Source organism: Myotis nattereri, assembly GCF_964212035.1.
Source record: "Myotis nattereri genome assembly, chromosome: 14".
NCBI classification, from domain to species: Eukaryota; Metazoa; Chordata; class Mammalia; order Chiroptera; family Vespertilionidae; genus Myotis; species Myotis nattereri.
The window spans coordinates 26,635,043-26,657,488 of NC_138089.1; the positions used below are offsets into that span (position 1 = coordinate 26,635,043).

Here is a 22,446-nt window from a genome sequence, read left to right on the forward strand (position 1 = left end):
GCCGAATCTTTGTTTCTCACACATCATCTTATTTAACCTTTTGTGGGTGAGAGAGAGGGAGGTGCTATCCACATATGTACAGTGACCTCCCCCCGCCTCCCAGGTTGAATAAGTCACTTATCTCACAGTGAGAAAAAGACATGAAGCTTCTCCCTAAACTTCTAAGAGCATAGCCATTCCACTTATTAGTCAAGGTTAGAAGGTTGGGAGAAGGGGAGAGTGTTTCCACCAGTGCACACAGAGGTCTCTAGCCTGAGCATAACAATGCTCACCTCAGGGCAGCCTCTGGGTCACAGGACATAAGAAGGTGCCTTGTTAACTGTAAAGTGCTATCCATGTGGACCGGGGCAGCATATACTGAGCATCTATCATGACAAATGTAGCTTCTGAGTGTGAGAAGAGAAGAATCTGTCTTGTCCATCCATCCTTCCTAGTATCACTGAGGACCTATTCCCTGTGCTGGGCCCTGAGGGTCTAGTTATAAAGGTGAGTTATATCCCAATTTATTGCTTTCTGCTCCTACTGTGCACCAGGGCTTGTTGGAACCAGTTGCCCAAAAGAGGTGAAGTTGCCTCAGAGCTGGAGGGCGGGACCACCTCTCTTCTAAAGGGGCTCCACACCCCTGTTCCCATGCAAATCTGTCCTCCAACCCTCTGAATGTGGCCTGCCCGTGGCTGAGCTGCCAGAACGCCCCCCATTCATTGCTGAAGAACATAGGGAGTGATCCGTTCCTCAGCTACTGACCCAGCTTCCTTAGGGTTTGTTTTGTGCAGACTATTTTCCCTTCAAATTGTGTTGAGAAATAGGAAGCCCTTTCTCCACTGAGCTGTCCCCCTTTGTAGCATCCTGGGACATGCTGGTCAATGGGGCTCAGTTGCCTGGTCTTCCTTTCACTGAGGTGGGGTTGCCTTTGTCCTATTTGACTTGACAGCCACAGAGCTGTTTAAATCCCAGCTGAGACTCTGGCCCGCTCGGCATACCAGGAGGCCTCAGCACTTCTCTGTAAAACCTGGAGCCAGATGCCTTGGGTTCAAACCTCACTCTCTCCCTTATTAGCTGTTTGACCTTTTATGGGTCCATTTTCTCTTGTGTAAAAATGGAGATGCTAATATCTTACTGACATGGTTCTGTAAATTGTGAGATTGTGTACATGAAAGCCTCGAGTACACAGTAGGTTTTCAATAAATGTTATCTCAAGTTTCCTGGTCCTACGGCATCATCATACTGGTAGAAGGGTTCATGAATGCTTTTTCACCCTGTTTCATTAGGCTCTCACTTCTACTGTTGTCAAACCATTCCAATGACTACCATGATCTTGTTTGATCTCTGGGTGTTTATGGAGTTCCTAGTTGAAGAAAAAAAGTAGCCTTCGATGAAATAGACTTGGGATAATGCCTATAGGAGAGATAATTCTATGTGCTCACCAACCATTTATTGTGTCTCCCTCTGGGTAAATGGGAAGACTACATATCCCAAACTTTCTTGCATTGAAGTTGGGATAATGCGACTTAGTTCTGATTAATGGTACATGGACAGAAGTGATATAAGTACCTCTCAGGCCTAGCTCTTAAAAATTTCAAAAGTAAGCCTCCAGCTCCTGTTCCTCTGCCTTAGAGGCTGTGTTGACACGGAAGTATCATAAGGTAGGAAGGCTTGTGTCACTAAGTGGGTGGGCAGAAGAGATCCCCTTCACAATCTGCATCTGGTTTTGTGTGGGCAAGAAATAAACTTTTGTTATGCTAAGCCGTTGAGATTTGAGGGTTTACTGTGTAATCCAGCATAGCCTATCAGTAATTATCTTAACAAACGCCGTCGATTCCTGATGAGTTCATTCATTCTGTCCCAGACTGAGGGGGAGGCTGACAACTGGGGCCCTGTTGCATTTTCTCAACCACACGCATAGGTTTAAGAACATGGACGTGCAGGGGGTATGTCAGTCTTTTAAGGAGTCTAATGATACAGATTTCCTGTGAATGTGTATCATGCTTCTTTGTGAGACTTCTTCACTGAAATCTAATCCTGAAAAGTTTTGGGCTCTGCATGCCTAATGAGCATACATCTCAGCAGAAAAGTTGGCGTCAACATGGGGTTTCCAAATGTGAAAATTAGAAAATGCCAGTGGAGAAAGTTTAGGATCTTGAGTCAGGAGGTGTTAAGTTATAGCTAAAATTCTGATGACTTCCAAATCTGCCTCTCTTGCCCAGACCTAGACATTTAACCCTAGACTTTCCGGCTGTCTCCTACACATCTTACTCAGTTGTCTCAAACTTGCCTTGCCTAGATTATACTTACCCATTTCCCCACTTTACACCTCCAACCTACCTTTAAAAAACTGGTTCATCTTCCAGTATTCTACCCTCATTCACCAAATTGCTCAACTCTGGGTATTCCGCCACCCCCATTCGAAACCAACCTTATTTATTCTGCCCTCTAAAGATTTCTTTAGAACCAGGGAGGCAAGATGGCAACAGAAAGAAAAGGAGGGGGAGACTTAAAAAATTCCCAGAATCTCTTTACCCAAACAGAGAAACTAAGATAGTAAAACAAAAAACCAATGGATAGCATAACTAGGTGACTCCATGAACCACAAAATGTGAAGAGGTGGGGGCTTAAACACCAACAGCAATAATATCTGCATTTATCAACTCTGTGGGATGAGATGAAGATGAAGATGAAGGCAAAGGGAATTCAGAAGAATGAGATCCAGGAAACCCCGAAATCTCTAACGTGTACTCACCCCTAGGAGGAGAGGACTCTGGGAGTAGAAGCTTGGTGGAGCTATCTGAGGATGCCAGCCAAAACTAGGAGGGATATATGCAGGCTCCAAGTCATAGGTGAGTGTTGGAGGACTGTGGGAAGTTTGGGAAGAGGTCTGGGCCCTGGGACTCTAGGGACTCATCAGCTGAGGCTTCATGGCCAGAGAGAACCACACATTGATAAGTCACTGGAAGCAGAGTCCAAATTGAGCAGGACAGAGACACTAGAGGAAACAAGAAGAAATTTTGGATAAGAGTAGAAGAGGGGAATAGAGAACAATTTCAGGAAGTACTGTCTGCACAGTCATATTTTCTAAGACTTTTTGTTAATAATAGAAGAGGTAATAGCTCTGGAACTGTGAAGCTAAAAAATTATATCCTGGGATACCCTTATTCTTCTACACAAAACCCCCTTCTAAGAGTATAGAAAGGTGCATCTCACCTACACATGAGCAATAGGAAAAGACTGTGATAAAATCCCATAGAAAGCTATTATAAGAAAAAAGTGAGCAGAATAGCATTCCTACAGGTAATGAATGCATTCCACAAAGACAGACCCATAAAACATCTGAACACTGAAACTTAATATTTCAAAAATAGCTAAAAGAAATTAAATCAACAGATGATTTGAAACAACAGCAAACATGAAATTGTTAGATAAAAAGAAGATTTGAAAGGATGGCTTATGGAAGGAAAAAATATTTCAGGAGAAGTAACTAAATAGAAATAAAAAGAGTACATGAACACCATGGGTAATATCATAAGGCAAATAGAAGATGGGGAGGCAAAAATATAAAGTCAGAAATGCAGGAAGAGCTTTATTATTTTTTTAAATGCTGTGTGGGTAACCAGAAAAAGTGATAGGTATAGAAGACAGGCATAGAATATCCAACATACAAACAAGTCCCTAAAGAAGAAATCCAAAGCAGTGGAAAAGAACAAATATTAAAAACAGAGATTCTCCTCCCACCCCCCTGAAATATGAGAGAGTTGAATTTGCATCTTGAAGAAGTACACCACACGCCTGGGAAAATCAACCCAGAATACTGGTAGTCAACATAAGACATGTTCTAATAAAATTATTGGACTTTAAAGAAAACGGAAAACTCCTATTGGTCATTCAGACAAAAAAGAGTAAGTGCTTTATAAGCGGAAACAAATTAGAGTGGCATCAGACTTCTACAGCAGCACTCTGTACCAGAAGACAACTAAGCAACATGTTCAAGATTCTCAGGAAAAGAAAAAGAGAACCAAGGATTTTCATATACAGTCAACTATGAAGAACATGCAGGAACCAGGAAAATATTATTTCCCATGAACCTTTCCAGAGAAATTTACTAGAAAGCAAGATGCAGGCAACCAAACTGACTAGAGAGGTATAAACATAAAGGCTAGGAGTGAGCATTAAATTTATAGTCACCTGTAGAATTCACACTAATTAATGGCTATGAGGGAGATAATACTTAATGGTTGTGTGTTCTGTTGATGCAGATATAGTGCAAGTGTTAAAAATTAGGAGAGAATGGAGTGTGTATATGAAAAATATAATAAATTCATAGATTGCCTTTAAGTGTTAACTGGAAAAAAATAGTTTTGTTTGTTTTTTTCAAATTAGATGCTAGAGCAGTGGTTCTCAACCTCTGGCCCTTTAAATACAGTTCCTTATGTTGTGACCCAACCATAAAATTATTTCCGTTGCTACTTCATAACTGTAATGTTGCTACTGTTATGAATCGTAATGTAAATATCTGATATGCAGGATGGTCTTAGGGTTGTTCAACCGCCAAAGGTGTCGCGACCCACAGGTTGAGAACCACTGTGCTAGAGGAAAGGGAAAGAAGAAAAATTGAGGCTGCTGGCTAATTTCAATATTCCTCATGGTAGGAAACCAACAGACATTGCCAAAAAGGGGGAAGAGTAAGGGTATTATATGAAGGTGTTGACTTAATGGTAACCATCAAAATAATGATAGGCTTTTTCCCACAGAGGTAGGGGGGCAAGAAGGAAAAAATCATTCAAGAACACATTTCCCTCTCACATGAACCTCTAGACCCAACATGACCCCTCTCATTGCTTCTCCAGTCTTTGAAGGTGTGCCTCCTCCAGAAAGCCTTCTCTGATTGCCCTAGAGCAGTGATGGCGAACCTTTTGAGCTCGGCGTGTCAGCATTTTGAAAAACCCTAACTGAACTCTGGTGCCGTGTCACATATAGAAATTTTTTTATATTTGCAACCATAGTAAAACAAAGACTTATATTTTTGATATTTATTTTATATATTTAAATGCCATGTAACACAGAAAAACCAACCAAAAAAATGAGCGTGTCACCTCTGACACGCGTGTCATAGGTTCGCCATCACTGCCCTAGAACATGCTAATCTTTCCACTCATCTATCCCTCCTAGGCACTTGGTACCTTGTCCTCTGAATGTTTTATCTTATCTCACCTGAAGACAGAGATGGAGTGCTATATATAATGGTACGGTACCTTTTTAAGAGTGGGGCACAGGATTCTGCACACAGAAAGCACTTAATAAATGGTGGTTCATCAGCAATACAGGATTGGTTGAAGGATTTGGGCTTACAGCCTTTGGGCTTTTCTAAGAGCTTAATGTTGCTATTTATCACAATTCTTTCTATTTGAAGTGACAGCCATCCCATTCAAATTGACTTAAGAAAAATTGGCTCTGAAGTTGAAATGGGTAGGTCTTATTTCAGGTATGGCAGGACCCAGTAACTCAAATCATATCACCCATATCAGTTTTTCTTTGTTCTAGACTCTGCTTTCCTCCATGTTGGCTTCCTTTTCCATCAGGCTCTTCTCTTGTGGTCAAGCATGTATCCTATTCGTGTGGTTTCACTAAAAGTCCTGGACTGAGTTTCATTCATTGGCTTGGTTTGTGTCTGTGCTCATTCCTGACCCAATCATTGTGGCCAAGACAAATGCTTTGATTGGCCAGGCATGGGTCATGTGACTATCCCCGAAGCTATCTCTGAGAGGGGGAGAGGTGGTTTCCCAAAGGAAAATTGGGGTGCTGTTACCTGGAAAGGGAAGCTGGATGCTGTGTGGGCAGAAACAACAGACATCTGTGTTAGTGTTGGCATGCTCAGTGAGCAAACTACAAGAAAAATCCCTGCAAGTGGAAAATCATGGTTTGGGGGCTCATCTTTGACACATGTGAATAGAAAGTTCTCTTTGATGTTTTCAAACTCAGAGAGTTTATTTACCATGTTGGCGGGGGGTAGAGGGACCACTGGCCATGGGGCCCAGTTTCAGTGGAGAAACCAGCTTTCCCACATGGCTGGGGGCTTCTCTCACTGACCTGGGAGGAGGCATTAAAAACAAGTGCACTGAGCATCCCTGCGGGCATCTCCTGTGAGCTGTTTCCTGAGGCAGCAGCTGTACTGTGTTTTGCTTTTCCATGTGTTTTATTGGCCTTTGAGATTTGAAGAAAGCACCAGTGCCCCCTGGACCTTGGAATTCTCCCTTTTCCAGGCAAGTTACATGTATTTTCTCTCTCTTAGGATTTGATACTCAACACAGGTAATTTGGGTAAAGGGAATCCACTGAGGGAGCAAATGGGGAAACAACAGTAGAACTTTGAAACATCAATTTCTCTTCTAAGTCTTAAACACTTTCCCTGCCCTGGACCCTTCCTATTAACATTTAAGCATCCTTAAGATTCCACCATTTAAAATAAGTCCTCTCTAAATTTTACTAACCTTTTCACTACTACCTCATCTCCCATCTCCCCTTTAAGGCAAAATTTCTTAAGAAAGTTTTTTTACATTCCCACCTTCATTTCCTCCTCATATTTCAGCCCACTCTTACCTGCTGGCATTCCCCCATCCCTCCAATACACACACTTCATGAAAGAGCTCTCCCTAAGTTCCTCCTTTAGCTCTAAGACACTAAACCCAACGACCCTATGTTAGAGGGGGAAAGTATTCATTTCATAGGTTGAGAAGCAATGTTATGATCAATAGCTACTTGTTGAATGATTTAATGAAATCAAGCAAACCCAGGGAAGAGTGTCCTGTACTATGTAATCAACTCCCTAAGAAAGAGGAAATAGAAGCATTTTGCCTGGAAAAGGAAGAGTTTTGGGGTTCAGGAGGCACAGACGTTTTCTTCAGATCTTGAAAGTGTTGCCACATGGAAGAGATAAATGCGGTCCGGGTGGCTCCCAGACTAGGAACACAGGAAGAGAGATTTGCTCTCATTTTAAGAAATGTTCTAATGGTTAAAATGCTCTAAAGAAGAAGAGAGAGCTCCCTGTCACTGGCAGTAATCAAGTAGAAACTGTTCTGTCAGACGTGCTCAGAAGAGCGTTTTGTGTTGAGTGAAAGGTCACGCCTGAAGACTTCTGAAATTGTGGGATTGGTTAAGCATGCTTCTCTAAGGTGGGTCTCCATGAACTTGTGTCTTCCACTCCCAGCTGTGTGGTCTTGAGCAAGTTACTCAACCTCTCTGTTTTAGAGTTTCCTCAGCTGTAAAAAGGGGCTAATAAAAGCACCTCTGTGTAGGGTTGCTGTGAATATTCAAGTGCAGTAACGCATACAGGACTCAGCACCGGTGCCTGGCACGTTGTGTTTAATAAACATTTGCTAGTGTTTGTATTTAGTGCAAAGCCCTGTTCTCTAGATGGCACTTGATTCTAAAGCATCCATCTCATCGGCTGCATTTTGGGTTTTAGTTGTGGGTTTTCCTTGCTAACTTCTAGGAGCTCAAAAAGAGCCCAAGAGAAAGTGTTAGAAATGCCACTGTAATTCCTGTTGAGCTCTTTTTATCAGAGGGGAACTTAAAGAATAAGAAAGTAGTTTCTATATATACTACATAAGAAGCCCATATTTTGAAAGGTGATAAAGATTTGGTGGGCCCTCCCCTTCTCTTGCTGTCCCTTTGCCACTTCTTATGCTCATTGGCATAGCTGGCCAATAGGAAACCCTGAACAGAATCCTCTAACAGTCTTCTCATGGTAGTCTTAATCACAAAGGAGAAAAATCACTCATCTTGGTTTAAGCAAGCCAATGAGTATGCTCCAGTCTCAGGAGCGACACTCCATATCGCATGAATCCTCTCAACACGCCTGAAGGGGAAGTTCACTCCTTACTTTGCCGATGAGGAGACTAAGCCTCAGAAAGGTTAAGTAACTTTTCCATGGTTTCACAGTTGGGATCTAAACATCCAAGTTCTTAATATTGAGTGAACTATTACCCATAACCTCTGAAAAATTCTGGGATTAATTAAGGAAATTTATATTTAATCAAGTGGTCCCCAAAAATAGAACTTCTAGAAAACATGTTCCTAAGAAGGTTAGGAAGTTTGGGTATCCCTTTGTCTAGTCTCATTGGAGGGTGGGTGTGGATGGAGGATTTCAGAGAACAGAGCCAACTTCTCTCTGTGCCAACTTCTTTGTGCCTTTCTGCAGGTCTGGGTAGATGCTGGAACGCAGATCTTTTTCTCCTATGCCATCTGCCTGGGTTGTCTGACTGCTCTGGGAAGTTATAACAATTACAACAACAACTGCTACCGGTAAGCATTTCCCCGGGCCCTGTCGGCTTTCACCAAACCCTGAGAGCTCTCCACTCGGCCTCGCTAGCTCATGTTTGCAGAGCCTACCTTGCAGAGCCAGACAGATGGGCTATTTTTCAGCCACTCCCTGCACCAGTATCAAAGAGTAGGCCATGGAGGAGCTGGAAGAATAACAAATATGATCAGAGTGCATTCCAGGATGCAAAGGAATCCACTCTGGAATCTTACCCAGGCCTCCATCTCACCCTTTTCCCAGGGTAGATAAGTGACTTGCCCGAGGTCACATAGCTAGTAAGTGGCAAAGGTGGGTTTTGAACCCGGGTCTTCTGACACCAAGGGCCTTGTGCTTCTGCCTTTTGTTCATAAACCTGCTCCTGCCCTTTCTCATTTGACAGTAGGGAACTGCCAGGCATTCTGCAGCTGCCCACATCTAGCATGAGGATGGGGCACATGGGGAGGTGAGCAAGGCTGTCTGACCTTGGCTGTCTGGCCTCCCAGGCCAGCAGTCTGAGTTCTGCCGCAAGGCTGAGACTTGCAGAGGGACAGGGACTTGCCAAGGTCACCCAGCAGTGCATGGAGGAGCAGACATTTGCATCCTCGTCTCTAAGTCTAGGCCCATGGTCTGTTGCCTGAGGTCTCTGCATCCCTGAACTTACTGCCTGGTCCCAGTAGGTGAATATTTCAGGATGGCTGGCTAGCACATCTCTTCCTTAGAGTTCAAGAGCTCCTTATTCCAGCATAAACTCATGGAATAACGGCAATGAAGCCACCTCTGATCACAGGCTAGTTGAGAAAGGAAGTTTTTTTCAGCAAATGATTCTGAGATAGCGAAAGTATTGGAGGGGATAATCAAGATAGATACTCATACTTTGTCTTGTATATGCATCATAATAAGTTTCAAATTGATTAAAGAGTTAAATATTTTTTAAGAGGAAACAATTCTAAAACTAGGAATAAAATTCCGGTGTATGATTTTCCCCCACACATACCAAGCAATTCTCAGACACCAGCTGGGTGTCCTTCAATTCAGCTCTATTCTGACACTGTAGACAGCATCAGAGATAGCACCAGAGATAACATCAAGTTCCACAAGTTAAGGACTGAGTCCTACAAGACTGCCCCTCCCCCCTGTAGACCACACTTGCAAGTCCAGGTTGTCATCTGTGCTTCTGACTGACTGGCTATAGATTGGAGGTTCCAATGACCCCCCCTATTTGGGTTCAATTAATTTGCTAGAATGGCTCACAGAATTCAGGGAAACATTGTACTCACTAGATTACTGGTTTCTTATAAAAGGATGTAACTCAGGAACAGCCAGATGGAAGAGATGCATAGGGCAGGGGAGGTGGGGAAGGGGATAGAGCTGCCATCCCCTCTCTGAGTGCCACTCTCCCCAAATCTCCACCTGGTCACCAATCTGGAAGCTCTTTAAATCCCACCCTTTTGGCGTTGTGTGCATGTGTGTGAGGCTTTATTACATAGGGATGATTGATTAAACCATTGGCCATTGGTGATAGAACTGAATGTCTAGCCTCTCTTCCCTCCCTGGTGGTCAGGGGGTGTCATCCTCTCGGAAAGCTGGCTTCGTGATACTTTATTAACCTGTTTGTTCAGTCGGCTGTGTGCATTACGTGTCTATCAAGTGTGAGACACCAGAATTGGTACCTTGGGAGATACAGGCAGCAGTGGCATAGCCCAAGTCTATAGTTTGTAACTTGGGGAATGAAAGGCTCAACATGCAGAAAAGAAAAGCTGTTGTGGAATCCAGTACACAATTAGGCAGCAAGTTGGGTTGTCCCTGTGGGCCTTTGGGTAGACAGGTAATTGGGTATGGCTGGACAGAGGCCAACCCAGGTTGTCCATAAGAGCCTTTCTACCTCCATGGTGTTCTCGGGGAGGGGGGTCTGAGGGATGGTGAGAGGTAAAGCCCTCAGTGAGCCACAACACAAAGTGGTAACCATGGATAGGAAGGGAAAGGCCGTGGGACAGGGAGAGCAGCACAGCAACCTCAAGTCCAGGTTGAGTGTGACCCCCTTGGGATACTGGAGAGGGATGCTGTGTGCATACACTTATCAGCACTTCAGCAGCCAGTGTTCAGCCCTGGCCCTCTGTGCGGGGCACTGAAGAAATCACTTGGTCACTGTCAGTCACTTCCAGCTAGGCTGTCAGCTCATGAGGACGTGGACTGGCTCTTCTCTTGTGCCATCATCCCTCAAGCATAGCATCGTGCCGGCTGGCATGTAAGGAAGCATGGAAGGGCCACAGCATTATGCAGATGAGGAAGCTGAGGCCCGAGGGTACGTCACTTGTGTTCCCATTGCCAGTGATGGAATGTGGCTTTGAACTTGGTCTTTCTATTCCTCATTACCAGACATGACCAGTTCTTTCTCAGCTACAGCAGTTGGTGCAGATTCGGCCAAGGCTGCCTGGTTGTCAGGCTGTGTCTAGAGCAGCCGTGGGCAAACTACGGCCCGCGGGCTGGATCCGGCCCGTTTGAAATGAATAAAACTAAAAAAAAAAAAAAAAAAAAAAAGACCGTACCCTTTTATGTAATGATGTTTACTTTGAATTTATATTAGTTCACACAAACACTCCATCCATGCTTTTGTTCCGGCCCTCCGGTCCAGTTTAAGAACCCATTGTGACCCTCGAGTCAAAAAGTTTGCCCACCCCTGGTCTAGAGGCAGGGGCAACTTTCTTCCCCACTGAGCACATGGGTGAATATGCTGGTCCCTCATCATCCCTTTTGTTTCCCCATCCAACAGGCAGGGTTCTCTTCCTCCCATCAGCCGAGGAAACTCAGTCCCCTAAGTGACATTGCCAAATAGGAAGGCTTGTTTTATTTCCTTTTCCAAATTGTTTGCTAGCAGGTCTTCCCAACTCAGAGGGAGTAAATTAGTACCCTCTCTTCTGACAGCATAATAGCTTCTGGAGGTCTTCAAGGCTGGCTCAGCTGCTGCCAATTTCACAGCACTTGTTACATAAGCTTTTCACCTAAAAGGTTCCCTGTGGGGGAGGAATTAGAGGGATGGAGACAGAGCAAACCAGGTGGGGAAAGTTCTCCCTTCACGCAGCTAAGCTTCTGAGGGTGGGGGCTGCAGGGCACAGGACTGGAAGGGACCTCAGGTCATCTCAGAGCCTCCCTGTGGTGTAAGGAAAACGCTCATGAGGCCTCTGGGGCAAGATGGGGACTTTGTGATAAGGAACAGTTGTTTCTCAGCAACCATATGATGCCCAGAGACAGTTATCCACAAGTTAGGGTTTGGAAGTCTAAATTCTTAGGGAGAATCTTTTTTGTGTAACTGGTAGAAAAAGCCTGGGCTTTGGTATCTGAGATAAATGGATGCACATCTCAACTTTACCACCTGATGACTATGAAACCTCCTCCCTGAGCCTCTGGATTCTGTGATACGATGTTCAAAAAACCCTAGCACAGGACTGGACACAGTGCAAATCCAAATGATACAGAATTCCAGAGGATATGGAGAAAACGTTTTCCTCGCCAATACCACCTTGTTTCCCACTGTTGGATAAGTCAGGGTCAAGCAACAGGCATGAGGAGCAGATTTATTCCAATCCTAGGAGTAACTCTGCCTGACCCTGGGGTGAGCTGAATTTCCTTTTGAGAGGTGGTACATCAGGCTTGCAGATAAAGTCCCCATGTCTACCAGTCCATCCTACATCCACACTGCCAGGAGAGTTCTTTAAAGGAACCTGTAGCAGTCACTCGCTGCCACAATAATGCTGTGTAATAAACAGCCCCAAAACTCAGTGGCTTACCACAACAAGCATTCGTTATTATTGCACCTAAGTTTGCTGGTCAGCGGGGGAAGCTCTCCTTAGGGCTGTGGGTTGAATGGGTTTGGCTCCAGGGTCCAGGCCAGGCTCAAGTCTGGTTTACATGGGTACATTCTGGGTTCAGGCTGCAGGGACAGCAGTTCTCCTGTGGAAGTTCTTCTCATGGCAAATCACAGAAGGGATAAAGGACAAATCAAATCACACAAGTACTAGTATATCTGTGCCCCCTATTTGTATTATATTTGCTAATATCCATTAGTCAAAGCAAGTCACATGTCAGATATTCTCCAGCTCAAGGAAGAAGGTAGGGGTCAGCTCCTTGCTGGAAAATGATTTAATCTGTCACAAGACCCAAGATTCAATAGATTGAATCTACCCAAGCACCTTATCTTATAGCTGGTGAGATCAGGACCAGAGAAAATATATTGCAGAGAGAATTGGAACCCTGAGCCCATCTAGTGCTCTCTCCACTATGCCCTTGATTCTCAGAGCCATTACAAGACAACAGGGTGTAACAGTCACCGACATTTATGTACCCTTTGGTTGTATTACAAAAAGTATAGTGTCAGGAAAAGAGGAGGTGAGAGTTTGAATCTGTTCTTAATCTAGTGCTCATTGTGACATTAGAAGAGGGGACGGTCACTGATCCGATAAATCTATGAGGGCTTACCGGGAAGGGCTGCTTTCTAGCAGCAGCAGAGCAGGGACTGAGCAGTGAGGTCTGTGGCTGCTGCTCTGGTAGAAAGCTTGGCCAGGAGGGATGTCTTCTCCTGAGGCTGTGGGGAGCTTGCAGTATGTAGCCCGTGGGTGCTCCCTGGCTGAGAAGCAGCCATTTCTCAGAAAATCAGTCCTCTCCTGCTTTCCATGGTTTTCTCTCCCGCCAGGGACTTGGAGGGGAGACAGTGGTTTGTTTCCAAGTGTTTTCTTACTAGTTGTGCGTTTTCCCATTTGCCATTTCTCTGCTGCCTCCCTTCCCACTCCCTCTCCATGTTCTGGTCTGTGACCTACTTATCATCTAGACGCGCAGCAGAAGCTGTGTGACCATGGGCCAGCCACCTAACCCCTCTGAACCACAAGGGCCTCATCAGCAAATGGTTCTATCTGTGCCCTCACTGCCCTGCCCACACACAAGACAGCATGGTGCTCAGACAGAATGTTCCAGCCTGTGCCACCCCCTCTGACCTGAGCCCCTCTCACTGCTTCCCCACAGGGACTGCATCATGCTCTGTTGTCTGAACAGCGGGACCAGCTTCGTGGCCGGCTTTGCCATCTTCTCGGTCCTGGGCTTCATGGCATATGAGCAGGGGGTTCCTATTGCCGAGGTGGCAGAGTCAGGTAAGTGCCAAAGGTTGGTGAGGTGTTGGGTGGTGGTTACACTGAAAATACTCTCTTTCTCCTCAGCACATTCCCCTGGGTCAGGTCTCAGGAGGTGATCCACCATCTGTCCTCTAATAGGATCCTGGGAATTACCTGAGAGAGAATCATTGACACCTCCTCACTCCAGAATCCAAGCATCTCTCCCTCTTTCTTCCTCTCTCTCTAAAATTAATAAAAACATTAAAAAACAATAATCTCTGGTGGGACATTTTTCGGGAGCAGCAGAGGGCGCCTGCCCTCTCTGGCCTTCATCTACTTAATGCCAGTCATGCCCGCATTCATTGTGACAACCCCATTCATTGTGTAGATTCTGCCTCCTCAACGCTGCTGCTCTTCATCCACTTTTCCCCAACTCCACTGTCCCCACCAGCCCAGACCACCATCACCACCCACCTGGATGGCTGCAGGCACCTTTCACTGGCCTTCTTGCCTCCACTGTGACCCCTCTATTCCACATGCTACCCTGCAGAGTAATTTTTTCCACAGTGTCAGTCTGATCCTGTCCTTCTCTAATATAAAGCCTTTGTTGGCTCCTCAAAGAGCTAACCTCTTAGCATGGCCCCACGCTCCTGCATTGCCCAGCTCCTGTGGCCTCCCCACCCTCCTCACCTGCTGCATTCCCCCCATGCTCTCTGTGCCCCACCTCAGTAGCCAGCTTTCACTTCTGTGACATAGCTCACTTCCTCCTACCCCAGAGCCTTTGCACATGCTGTTCCTACTGCTCAAAGAGCCTCTCTCTCCCTTTCCTTTTCTAGATGCAGATTCATGAGTGTGACATTCTTAAGTATAGATTGCTGTGTGTTTGTATCACACTATAGGCAGGGTTATTGCTACTGAGGTGTGCAAAATGGTGACTAATTCTTTCCTTGATTTGCATGATGTTTGAATTATGGAAAAATTCAATATTTATTAAAAAGTACAAAAATCGTTTGTGTTTACACGACAGAGTTAGATTCTCATCTGAGATAAGTCTAAAATGGTTTTTCACCGACAAGAATGTCCAGTGGGCCCTGATGGGTGTGGCTCAGTTGGTTGAGCGTCGTCCTGGGGTGGTTGTTTCTCATACGCTACCTCACCAAGTCCTTACAGCACCTCTGTGAGGTGCTCTCTCGGGTCCTCCACTGGTGGCCAGGCAGAATGTGCCTCACCACAGACTGACCACGTCAGAATATCTAGGTTGGGCCTGAGAACCTGCATTTTCATAAGAATGCTTCTTGCCCTGATGATAATAGTAGAGACAGGTCTGTTCAGAGAAAGGTCTATGTGTTAGACCAGGGGTGGGCAAACTTTTTGACTCGAGGGCCACAATGGGTTCTTAAACTGGACCGGAGGGCCAGAACAAAAGCATGGATGGAGTGTTTGTGTGAACTAATATAAATTCAAAGTAAACATTATTACATAAAAGGGTACAGTCTTTTTTTTCAATAGTTTTATTCATTTCAAACGGGCCGGATCCAGCCCGTGGGCCGTAGTTTGCCCACGGCTGTGTTAGACCAACCTGGGTTTGAATCCTGACCCTTGCAGACCCTGGCTTTCCTCTCTTTGCCTCTACTAGCTCATCTGAAAAATGGGCATCATAATAGTACCAACCACTTGGGGTGGTTGGGAAATTTAAGTGAGTTGAGTGAGAGTTAGACGCAACACCTGGCACAAAGGAAGCATCAGTACACGATGGATTAGAATCACAGTGAATGAGGGACTGAACTCCACCCAGCACCTTCTCTCTCTGCTTCCTCTCCAGGCCCTGGCCTGGCCTTTATTGCTTACCCCAAGGCTGTCACCATGATGCCTCTGTCCCCACTGTGGGCCACCTTGTTCTTCATGATGCTCATCTTCCTGGGCCTGGACAGCCAGGTAAGGTGCTGGAGGAAGGGGGCAGCCCAGGCCGGGAGGGCAGGGAGGCTCTTGGGCCTAGTCACTACCTCCTGGTCCTGGTCATCAGGGCCCTGCCTTTTGTCCCCACCCTGCTTTCCTGCCAGCACACCCTCCATCCCCTAGGTGGCCTCCACAATCACCCGCAAACATAGCTACTCGGGTCCCTCCAAGTCTTCCCAAACAGTCTTTTCCTCACCTGGAATTCCCAACTCCCAGTTCAAGTTTTTTAAACACTCTTAAATACTTCCATTCTGGCAAATACCAATGGTACCACCTGGCAAAGCAGAAGAAATGCTCAGGAGGTGGGCAGTGATTAGAGATATCTTAGCCCGACTAGCATGTGTCCCTGTCTCAACCAGGGACATAGGAAAGCATCTCCTCTCCTCCTGCATCTCTGTATTGAGGCCACCATGACATCCCCCAGGCAGCCCCCTGGTCCTCAGTGCCACCACCAGCTCCCCATCCCCCACATCTCACCTGCCTGCTTCTGTTGTCAGTTCCTATAGGGCTGTCTTAACCCGCCCTACACTTGGCAGTCTCCCTTCCTTAGTGAAGGGTGTATAGTTAGGACTAGCGGTTTGTCATGTATCTCACACAGATGCATGCACTTACATCCTCTCACACGGTAACAGTCCCCCAGCCTGTCCTCCCAATCCTCTCCTGGTTTTTCAGCCAGAATCCTGTAGCCTTCAGTGGCTCTTCAGTCCCAGAAATCGACCTTTGCCCCACTGCTCCATCGCAGCTGGTTCCCCTAAGAGCCCCAGAGAATGTCCTCCAGCCAACGCCTGGCTCTTCTATCAGACTGGGGTCTATTGCAAGGTGCTGCCCATCACCATGACCTTGTGCGAGTCACTTTGCACCAAGCCCCATGGCCGGTGTCTCTGTCAACCCATCCAAGTCCAATTTCTTCCCCTGAATGGTTTCTCAGAAACTGCTAAGCCAGGCCGAGCTGCTGAAGTACCGGGTGTTTCTGCTGATAATCTTCCCTCCATTGTCGTTCCTAATCTTCCCCTCATTGTTGTGGTAGAGGCCTCAGAAGGGGTCTCGGCTTGTGTGAGTCAGGGACAGGCTCGCCTGGGCGCAGGGAAGTGGGGTGGGGCCTTGGCTCTGTGAGTCCCTGGGCTGAGCTGGGCCAGCAACTGGGCTGAGATGCTGTGTTTGCCAGGGGGTGAGGGGGTTTGGCATGGAGGGCAGATGGCCGCTCTGCTCACCCCCACATGCTGTACTTGCTTTGTGCCTGGGCTCTGTCCTCAGCTCTTTGTCACAATAACCACACAGGCTGGGGGCTCCTTTTGTTATTCTCATTTGCAGATGAAGAAACTGAGGTTCAGAGATGCCAAGTAGCTTACAGGGACATGCACCCAGGTCTGTGTGCCTGTGAGTGAACCTGCTCTGATGTCTCTCTGGGTTCAGTCCTGAATGAACCTTGCTGTAGAGCCTCGGCTTTGGGGTCTGGGCTGGTTTTGAGTCCCTGCCCCACACCTCTTGCCCACTGTGTAACGCTAGGCTAATCACTTCCCCTCTCTGTGCTATAGTCCCTTTGCACAATGAGGATGCAGGTGCCTTTCCTGAGGAGGTAAAATGAATCATAAAGGATTTGGGACCAAGAAATGGTTCTGCTCACTCCCCCTCCCCTCCCTACCCCAGACTCCCGCCTTGGCAACACAGGGACTGGGGGCTGCTTTAGCTCTGATTGCCTCCACCCAGAAGCAAAGGATGGGGGACTGTCACAGGCCTGGAGAATGAGCAAGTCAAGTGCTGCCTGCCCGCAGAGACTGACCAGAGCCTGCCGCCCACAGAGCACTCAGCTCTCAGGACTCCTGTCTTCCTCACAAGCAGGGGCTGGATCTCATTTACGTCACTGACCCCAGGACAGGGCCCAGCACATAGGCCTTTGGCAGGCAGCATGGGGGAGAAGGAGTACTAGAGTCAAGAAACCCCAGTTCAGGTCCTGACGCTGCCACTTCCTTGCTGAGTGACCTTGGGTAGGTTACTTCCCCTCTCTGAGCCTCAGGGTCCTGGAGGCCTGTAAGTGCTGGGATTGGTGCTGTTATTCCTGGGCCCTCCGTCCCTGTGAGTGAGTGTGGGAATGAAGGTAAGCCCCGTGGGGAGGAAGCCCAGGGTTAGGCTTGCTGTGGTCGCCACGGCCAGGGCCACTGAAATCCCCCTTTCCTTGGGCTTCACACCATCGTGTCTACCCCATGCAGTTTGTGTGTGTGGAAAGCCTTGTGACCGCCGTGGTGGACATGTACCCGAAGGTCTTCCGGAGGGGCTATCGGCGGGAGCTGCTGATCCTGGCCCTGTCAGTCGTCTCCTATTTTCTGGGCCTCGTGATGTTAACAGAGGTGAGTGTTAGCGGAGGACAGGCACCGGGGTGAAGTGCCTGGGTTTTGGGTTGGGCAGGTCTGATGTCATATCCTAGTCTGGAATGGAGTAGCTGTGTGACCCAGCCAGGTCTAGTGCCTTCTCCGTGACTCGGGTCTTTCATCTTCCCAATGGGGTGTTGTGGGAATCACATGGAAGTTCTCAGTGAGTCTCAGCACAGTGCTTTGCTGTGTAAATGCTCAGCTAAAGGTCACTGCTGTCATGACCAGGGAGGAATAAAGCTCACAGAGGAGAATGCTGGGATTGATGCATGGGCCACCCCAATAGTCACTTGTAACTTCAACTAGTTACTGTTATTGGGCTAAAGTTCAAAGCAGGATTTTCTGGAGCATCTCTGAGAACAGACACACACGATGGTGTTTGGCACGTTCAGGCGCAGTGTTCTAGCTCCAGCCCTCCTGTGCACCCATCTTCTTGTCTCCAGTGGGCCTGTGGGTGAGGAGGAGTTCATCATGACCCTCAAATTAAGACTGCACCATAAAGTCATGTTTCTCTCCCCCTCCTGCAGCCATCCTGCTCATAAATACTTTTCAAGTACCTTGGGAAGGTGACATTAGGTATCTTTCTCCCTCACTAAAAAAAATTAATTTAAAAAGCAAAAAAAAAAAAAAGAGAGAGAGAGAGCCTGTTGCTTAGCGACGAGAAGAGGTTTATAAGAAACATGGGAAGAAATGAGGAAACGCAGAATCAGTCAAAGTAGCTGCTGTAATACCGAGATCCGCCCATTGAACCTCCTCGTCTTCTACTTCTCAGCCAAATGCTGCTGCCTCCTGGAAGCCACCTCTGCTTTCCTTCCCCACAGCACTTCTTTCCCAGCTCAGCCCAGCCTCCCTCCCACTGTTGCCCCCAGCAGACCCTGAGGTCCACAGAGAGACCTTGCTTGGCTCTAGCCCTCCAGGGCCTGCTGGAGTGGGCACTTGCTGTGAGGTGGCTGGTGTGATTACTGCTCCTAGTCATTGTCACATTAACGGGAGTGATCATCAGTGTTTGAGCAAATGAATGGTGTGGCACTTCTTCTTGCCATCTCGCTTCTCCCCAGGCAGAGGAACCGGGGCTGCTGTGAGCAGGGCCTCATTAAGTGCTGATTAATTATGCAGAGTCTTTTGTCACACACAAATTAGGGGTTAACCTGACGAGTTAAAGAGGCTGATGAGGACAAGACTGCAAGAGCAGGCATTGGCATGGGCAGCACTGGCTTGGCGCAGGCAGTTGCAAGGCCCTTGTGGCCTCTGGTCCTGGGCACCACCAGCTCTCGGAGCCTTCATGTCTGCCCTCCACCTGAAGCCTCGGGCTGCCCAAGGGTGCCTGGCAGCCCTCAGGGCCCTGCAGGAAGCCAACACTTGGCTGCCTGAGACCATGACTTCACATGTCGCCCTTCTGCCTCCACAGAGGAATATCGGTGCAATCACACAGGGGAAGTTCAAATTGCCAAATGGGCCGTGTCGGCCTCGGCCTTCACAGTAATTGCTGGCAAGAGCTTCTCCCTCATTTATAGACATTTAAAGCTCAGCTCTAGGAAAAAAATAGGCCACAAATGTCTTATGTTCCACCGAGGCAGTATAGTGGGTGGTTAAGGGCATGGCCACCTGGGTTCACTCCTCGGCCCTATGACTGGCTAGCTGGGCGATGTTCAACAAGTGTTCTCACTGCTCTGTGGCTCCGTTTTTCCATGTGCACATTGGGGATGACAATAGTGCCTGCCCTGTAATAGGTCAGCTGAGTGTGCACCTCCTGGGCCTCCCACTGAACTTAATCATCACAGATTCGTATATTACAGAACTGGCCCAGGTCATTCCTATAAAAATTGCCTGCACACCTCGATGTGCCAAGCCTGGGCCAAAACGGGGACACAGTGTAGACAAGCCAGTCAGAGTCCCTCCTCCATGGTCTCTCACTCTACACAATTCAGTTTGCACTTACAGGGGACCTGCTGTGAGCCAGGCTCTGTAATGAGGGCCATAAAGAGGACGGGTGTGCCTTCCTAGCCGGAGCTCAGCACCAACTGAAAGGGGAATACTTTTTTAAATTCTAAGTTCATAAAAACATGCTGTGGAAGCCCAAAGAAATAATGAGGCTATCAGGGAGGGCTTCTTGGAGGAGGTAGCATTTGAGCTGAGTTTTGAAGGAACTTACAAGTGAAAGGGAGCAGCATGTTCAAAGGCAGAGCGGTGAGACTGTGCCTCAGTCTGTCCAGGAGGGAGCATGTTGAGGGTGGCTGGTGGTCAGGGGTGGTGAGGCCAAGTGAGGAGGGCGGTCCTGATTGGCAGGCTTAAGGAAGCCAACGGGCAATATCAAACTGTGGAGTGGCATGGCTGCATTTGCATATTAGCAAGGTCCCTGTGAAAGCTGGTGCACAGAAGGATTGGCAAGGTTGAGGCTGGGGAGGAGGCAGGGAGGTTGTTAGCGCCATTAGGGAGAGGTGCTAAGGCTGCCCAACCTCCAGTCTCTGATTTCCTGTGTTGTTTCTAGCATTGGGGAGCAAAGACAAGAAAAATCATTATGACCCCAACAATTCCCAGAGGATGGTGTCTTAGGGGTGCCCAGGGGGAGAGGGTACAATGTTCTAGGGATTAGGGGGAAGCAGTCTGCCCTGGTGGATGTGACTCCTGGCTGATGGTAGGCACAAGGCAGAGCAGAGGGCCCTTCCCAAGGCCAGCTGGCTGATCCTGCTCCCTCATGTGTCTGTCCATTTCTCTGTCCATGTGTCTGTCCTCTCACCCCATAGGGTGGCATGTACATCTTCCTGCTCTTTGACTCCTATGCCTCCAGTGGGATGTGCCTTCTCTTTGTGGCCATCTTTGAGTGTGTCTGCATCGGCTGGGTGTACGGTGAGTCACAGCCAAGCCCGCCCACACTTCAGTGGCATCAGTGCCCAGGACACAGGCGCCCACAGCAGGAGTGGGCTCAGGTTCTCTGTGGCCCGTCTCCATCAATGTCAACCTCATCCTCCTTCCCTTCAGAGACTCCTTGACCCTTCCTACATTCCTGCTTCTATATCCCCACAACACAGAGAGGGGTTTCAGGTTTAGGGACTATGACCTTGGGCCAATTCTTTTACCCTGAGACTCGGTTTTCTCATCTGCATAATGGGGTCATCATTATGTCTCCAAGTAGGAGATAATGTAGGCAAAGCAGGCAGCACATTGCCTGGCCTCAGTAAATACCTGTCTTCTGGTCCTCCTGTTCCTGGAACGAGTTGGACATTTGATGATGATGGATATTCCTACTGTGAACTTTGCCCTTGCAGCTACTCTGCTCATTAGCAGCCCAGCCAGGCCCTGGCCTCCATGCAAGTCAGCCAGCACCTCACCCTGCTTCTCCAGAGACCACTTTCCACCTCTCTCCCACAGACTCCTCACCGTTTCCTGGGCTTCACTGTCCAAGGTCAGGAGGGATCCTTCCAATAGCAGATCAGAATCCCTCCTTCTGTAGTTCATCCCGAAACCTCACATAGGTATAACGTCTTGGGAGTTTTAAGCAGTAATGAACCAGGTCCCTGCCATGATTTGTCTGTGTCAGCTGGGGAAAGCAAACCCTTCTAGCCTTCCCTCTGAGTCTTGTACAAATTCTCGGGTGTGTGCCTGTTTTATTCTGAACAGGAAGCAACCGCTTCTATGACAACATTGAAGACATGATTGGCTACCGGCCATTGTCACTCATTAAATGGTGCTGGAAGGTCGTGACCCCCGGGATCTGTGCGGTAAGCGACCACACACCCACCCTCTTTTCCACTCCAGACCTGGCTGAGCTAGAACTGAGGAGGTGACATCACCTGGGTGACCCTCTGTGCGCTCAGAAAGTCTGAAGCACCTGGGCTTGGCGAGGGAGGGGCCTCTCCCTGAGGTCCGTGCTCTGCCACCAGCTTGCTCAACTCTAAGCAAGTCACCCCCCTTCTCAGAGCCTCAGGCTCTATACTTGCAACTGGGTGGCTGTGACCTGCCTCTATGAGAGGCATTTGGCTTTGTTGTTAACTCCGAAAGCAGCACAACTGAGGGTAGCATTGGGGCTCCCCCTCTGCCCTCTGACCGGACCGTGGAATCAGAAGGCTTCATGGCCTGATGTTGAATAAGAAACAACCCATTGCTCTTCACCCAGTTCTTGGCACTGGAAGTATCTGAAAGCATCTTCACCGACCATTGTAGTTCTGAAAGGCAGCTTTGAAACCAGTCCCAAGAAAGAGCTAGGAAAAATAAAAATCCTGATTGGGCAGAGGCTCCTGGGGGATGGAAGAGTCCCACAGCCCCAGTGAGGTCCTGGGGTCTGTGGGGGGTCCTTTCCCTGTGTGTCTTATGTTGGTGGGATGGGCCTCAAATTCCCTGTGGACCAGCGCAGAGCCTTGCCTCTCCAAGGCTGTCCCATGGGGTGGGTCCTCTCCACTCCTGGCCTCCTGCACACTGGCCCCAGGGACCTCTCTCCATCTCTCCGCAGAGCATCTTCATCTTCTTTCTGGTCAAGTACAAGCCCCTCAAGTATAACAACGTCTACACCTACCCCGCCTGGGGCTATGGCATAGGCTGGCTCATGGCGCTGTCCTCCATGGTCTGCATCCCCCTCTGGATCTTCATCAAGCTGTGGAAGACAGAAGGGACGCTGCTCGAGGTGAGATGGGAGGAAGAAAGAGTCAGCAAGGGTGGCCCGAGAGGCCTGAGGTGTAGGGCGGGGCTTGGCTCTGCCTTGCACAGGCTGGTGAGCAGGGTTGAGTCCGTGGGCACTTCTCTGG

The 22,446-nt window shown here is 47.9% G+C and overlaps 1 protein-coding gene across 1 annotated transcript in view; it reads left to right on the forward strand.

The window, feature by feature from the left end:
• Positions 1-22,446, forward strand: part of SLC6A11 (solute carrier family 6 member 11) — a 104,116-nt gene that overhangs the window by 77,140 nt on the left and 4,530 nt on the right. The window contains exons 7-13 of the mRNA XM_081105732.1: positions 8,188-8,291; positions 13,300-13,424; positions 15,208-15,320; positions 17,549-17,686; positions 20,452-20,554; positions 21,326-21,426; positions 22,155-22,325. Of these exons, the coding sequence (XP_080961858.1) occupies positions 8,188-8,291; positions 13,300-13,424; positions 15,208-15,320; positions 17,549-17,686; positions 20,452-20,554; positions 21,326-21,426; positions 22,155-22,325 (855 nt within the window). The remainder of the gene's footprint in view (positions 1-8,187; positions 8,292-13,299; positions 13,425-15,207; positions 15,321-17,548; positions 17,687-20,451; positions 20,555-21,325; positions 21,427-22,154; positions 22,326-22,446) is intronic.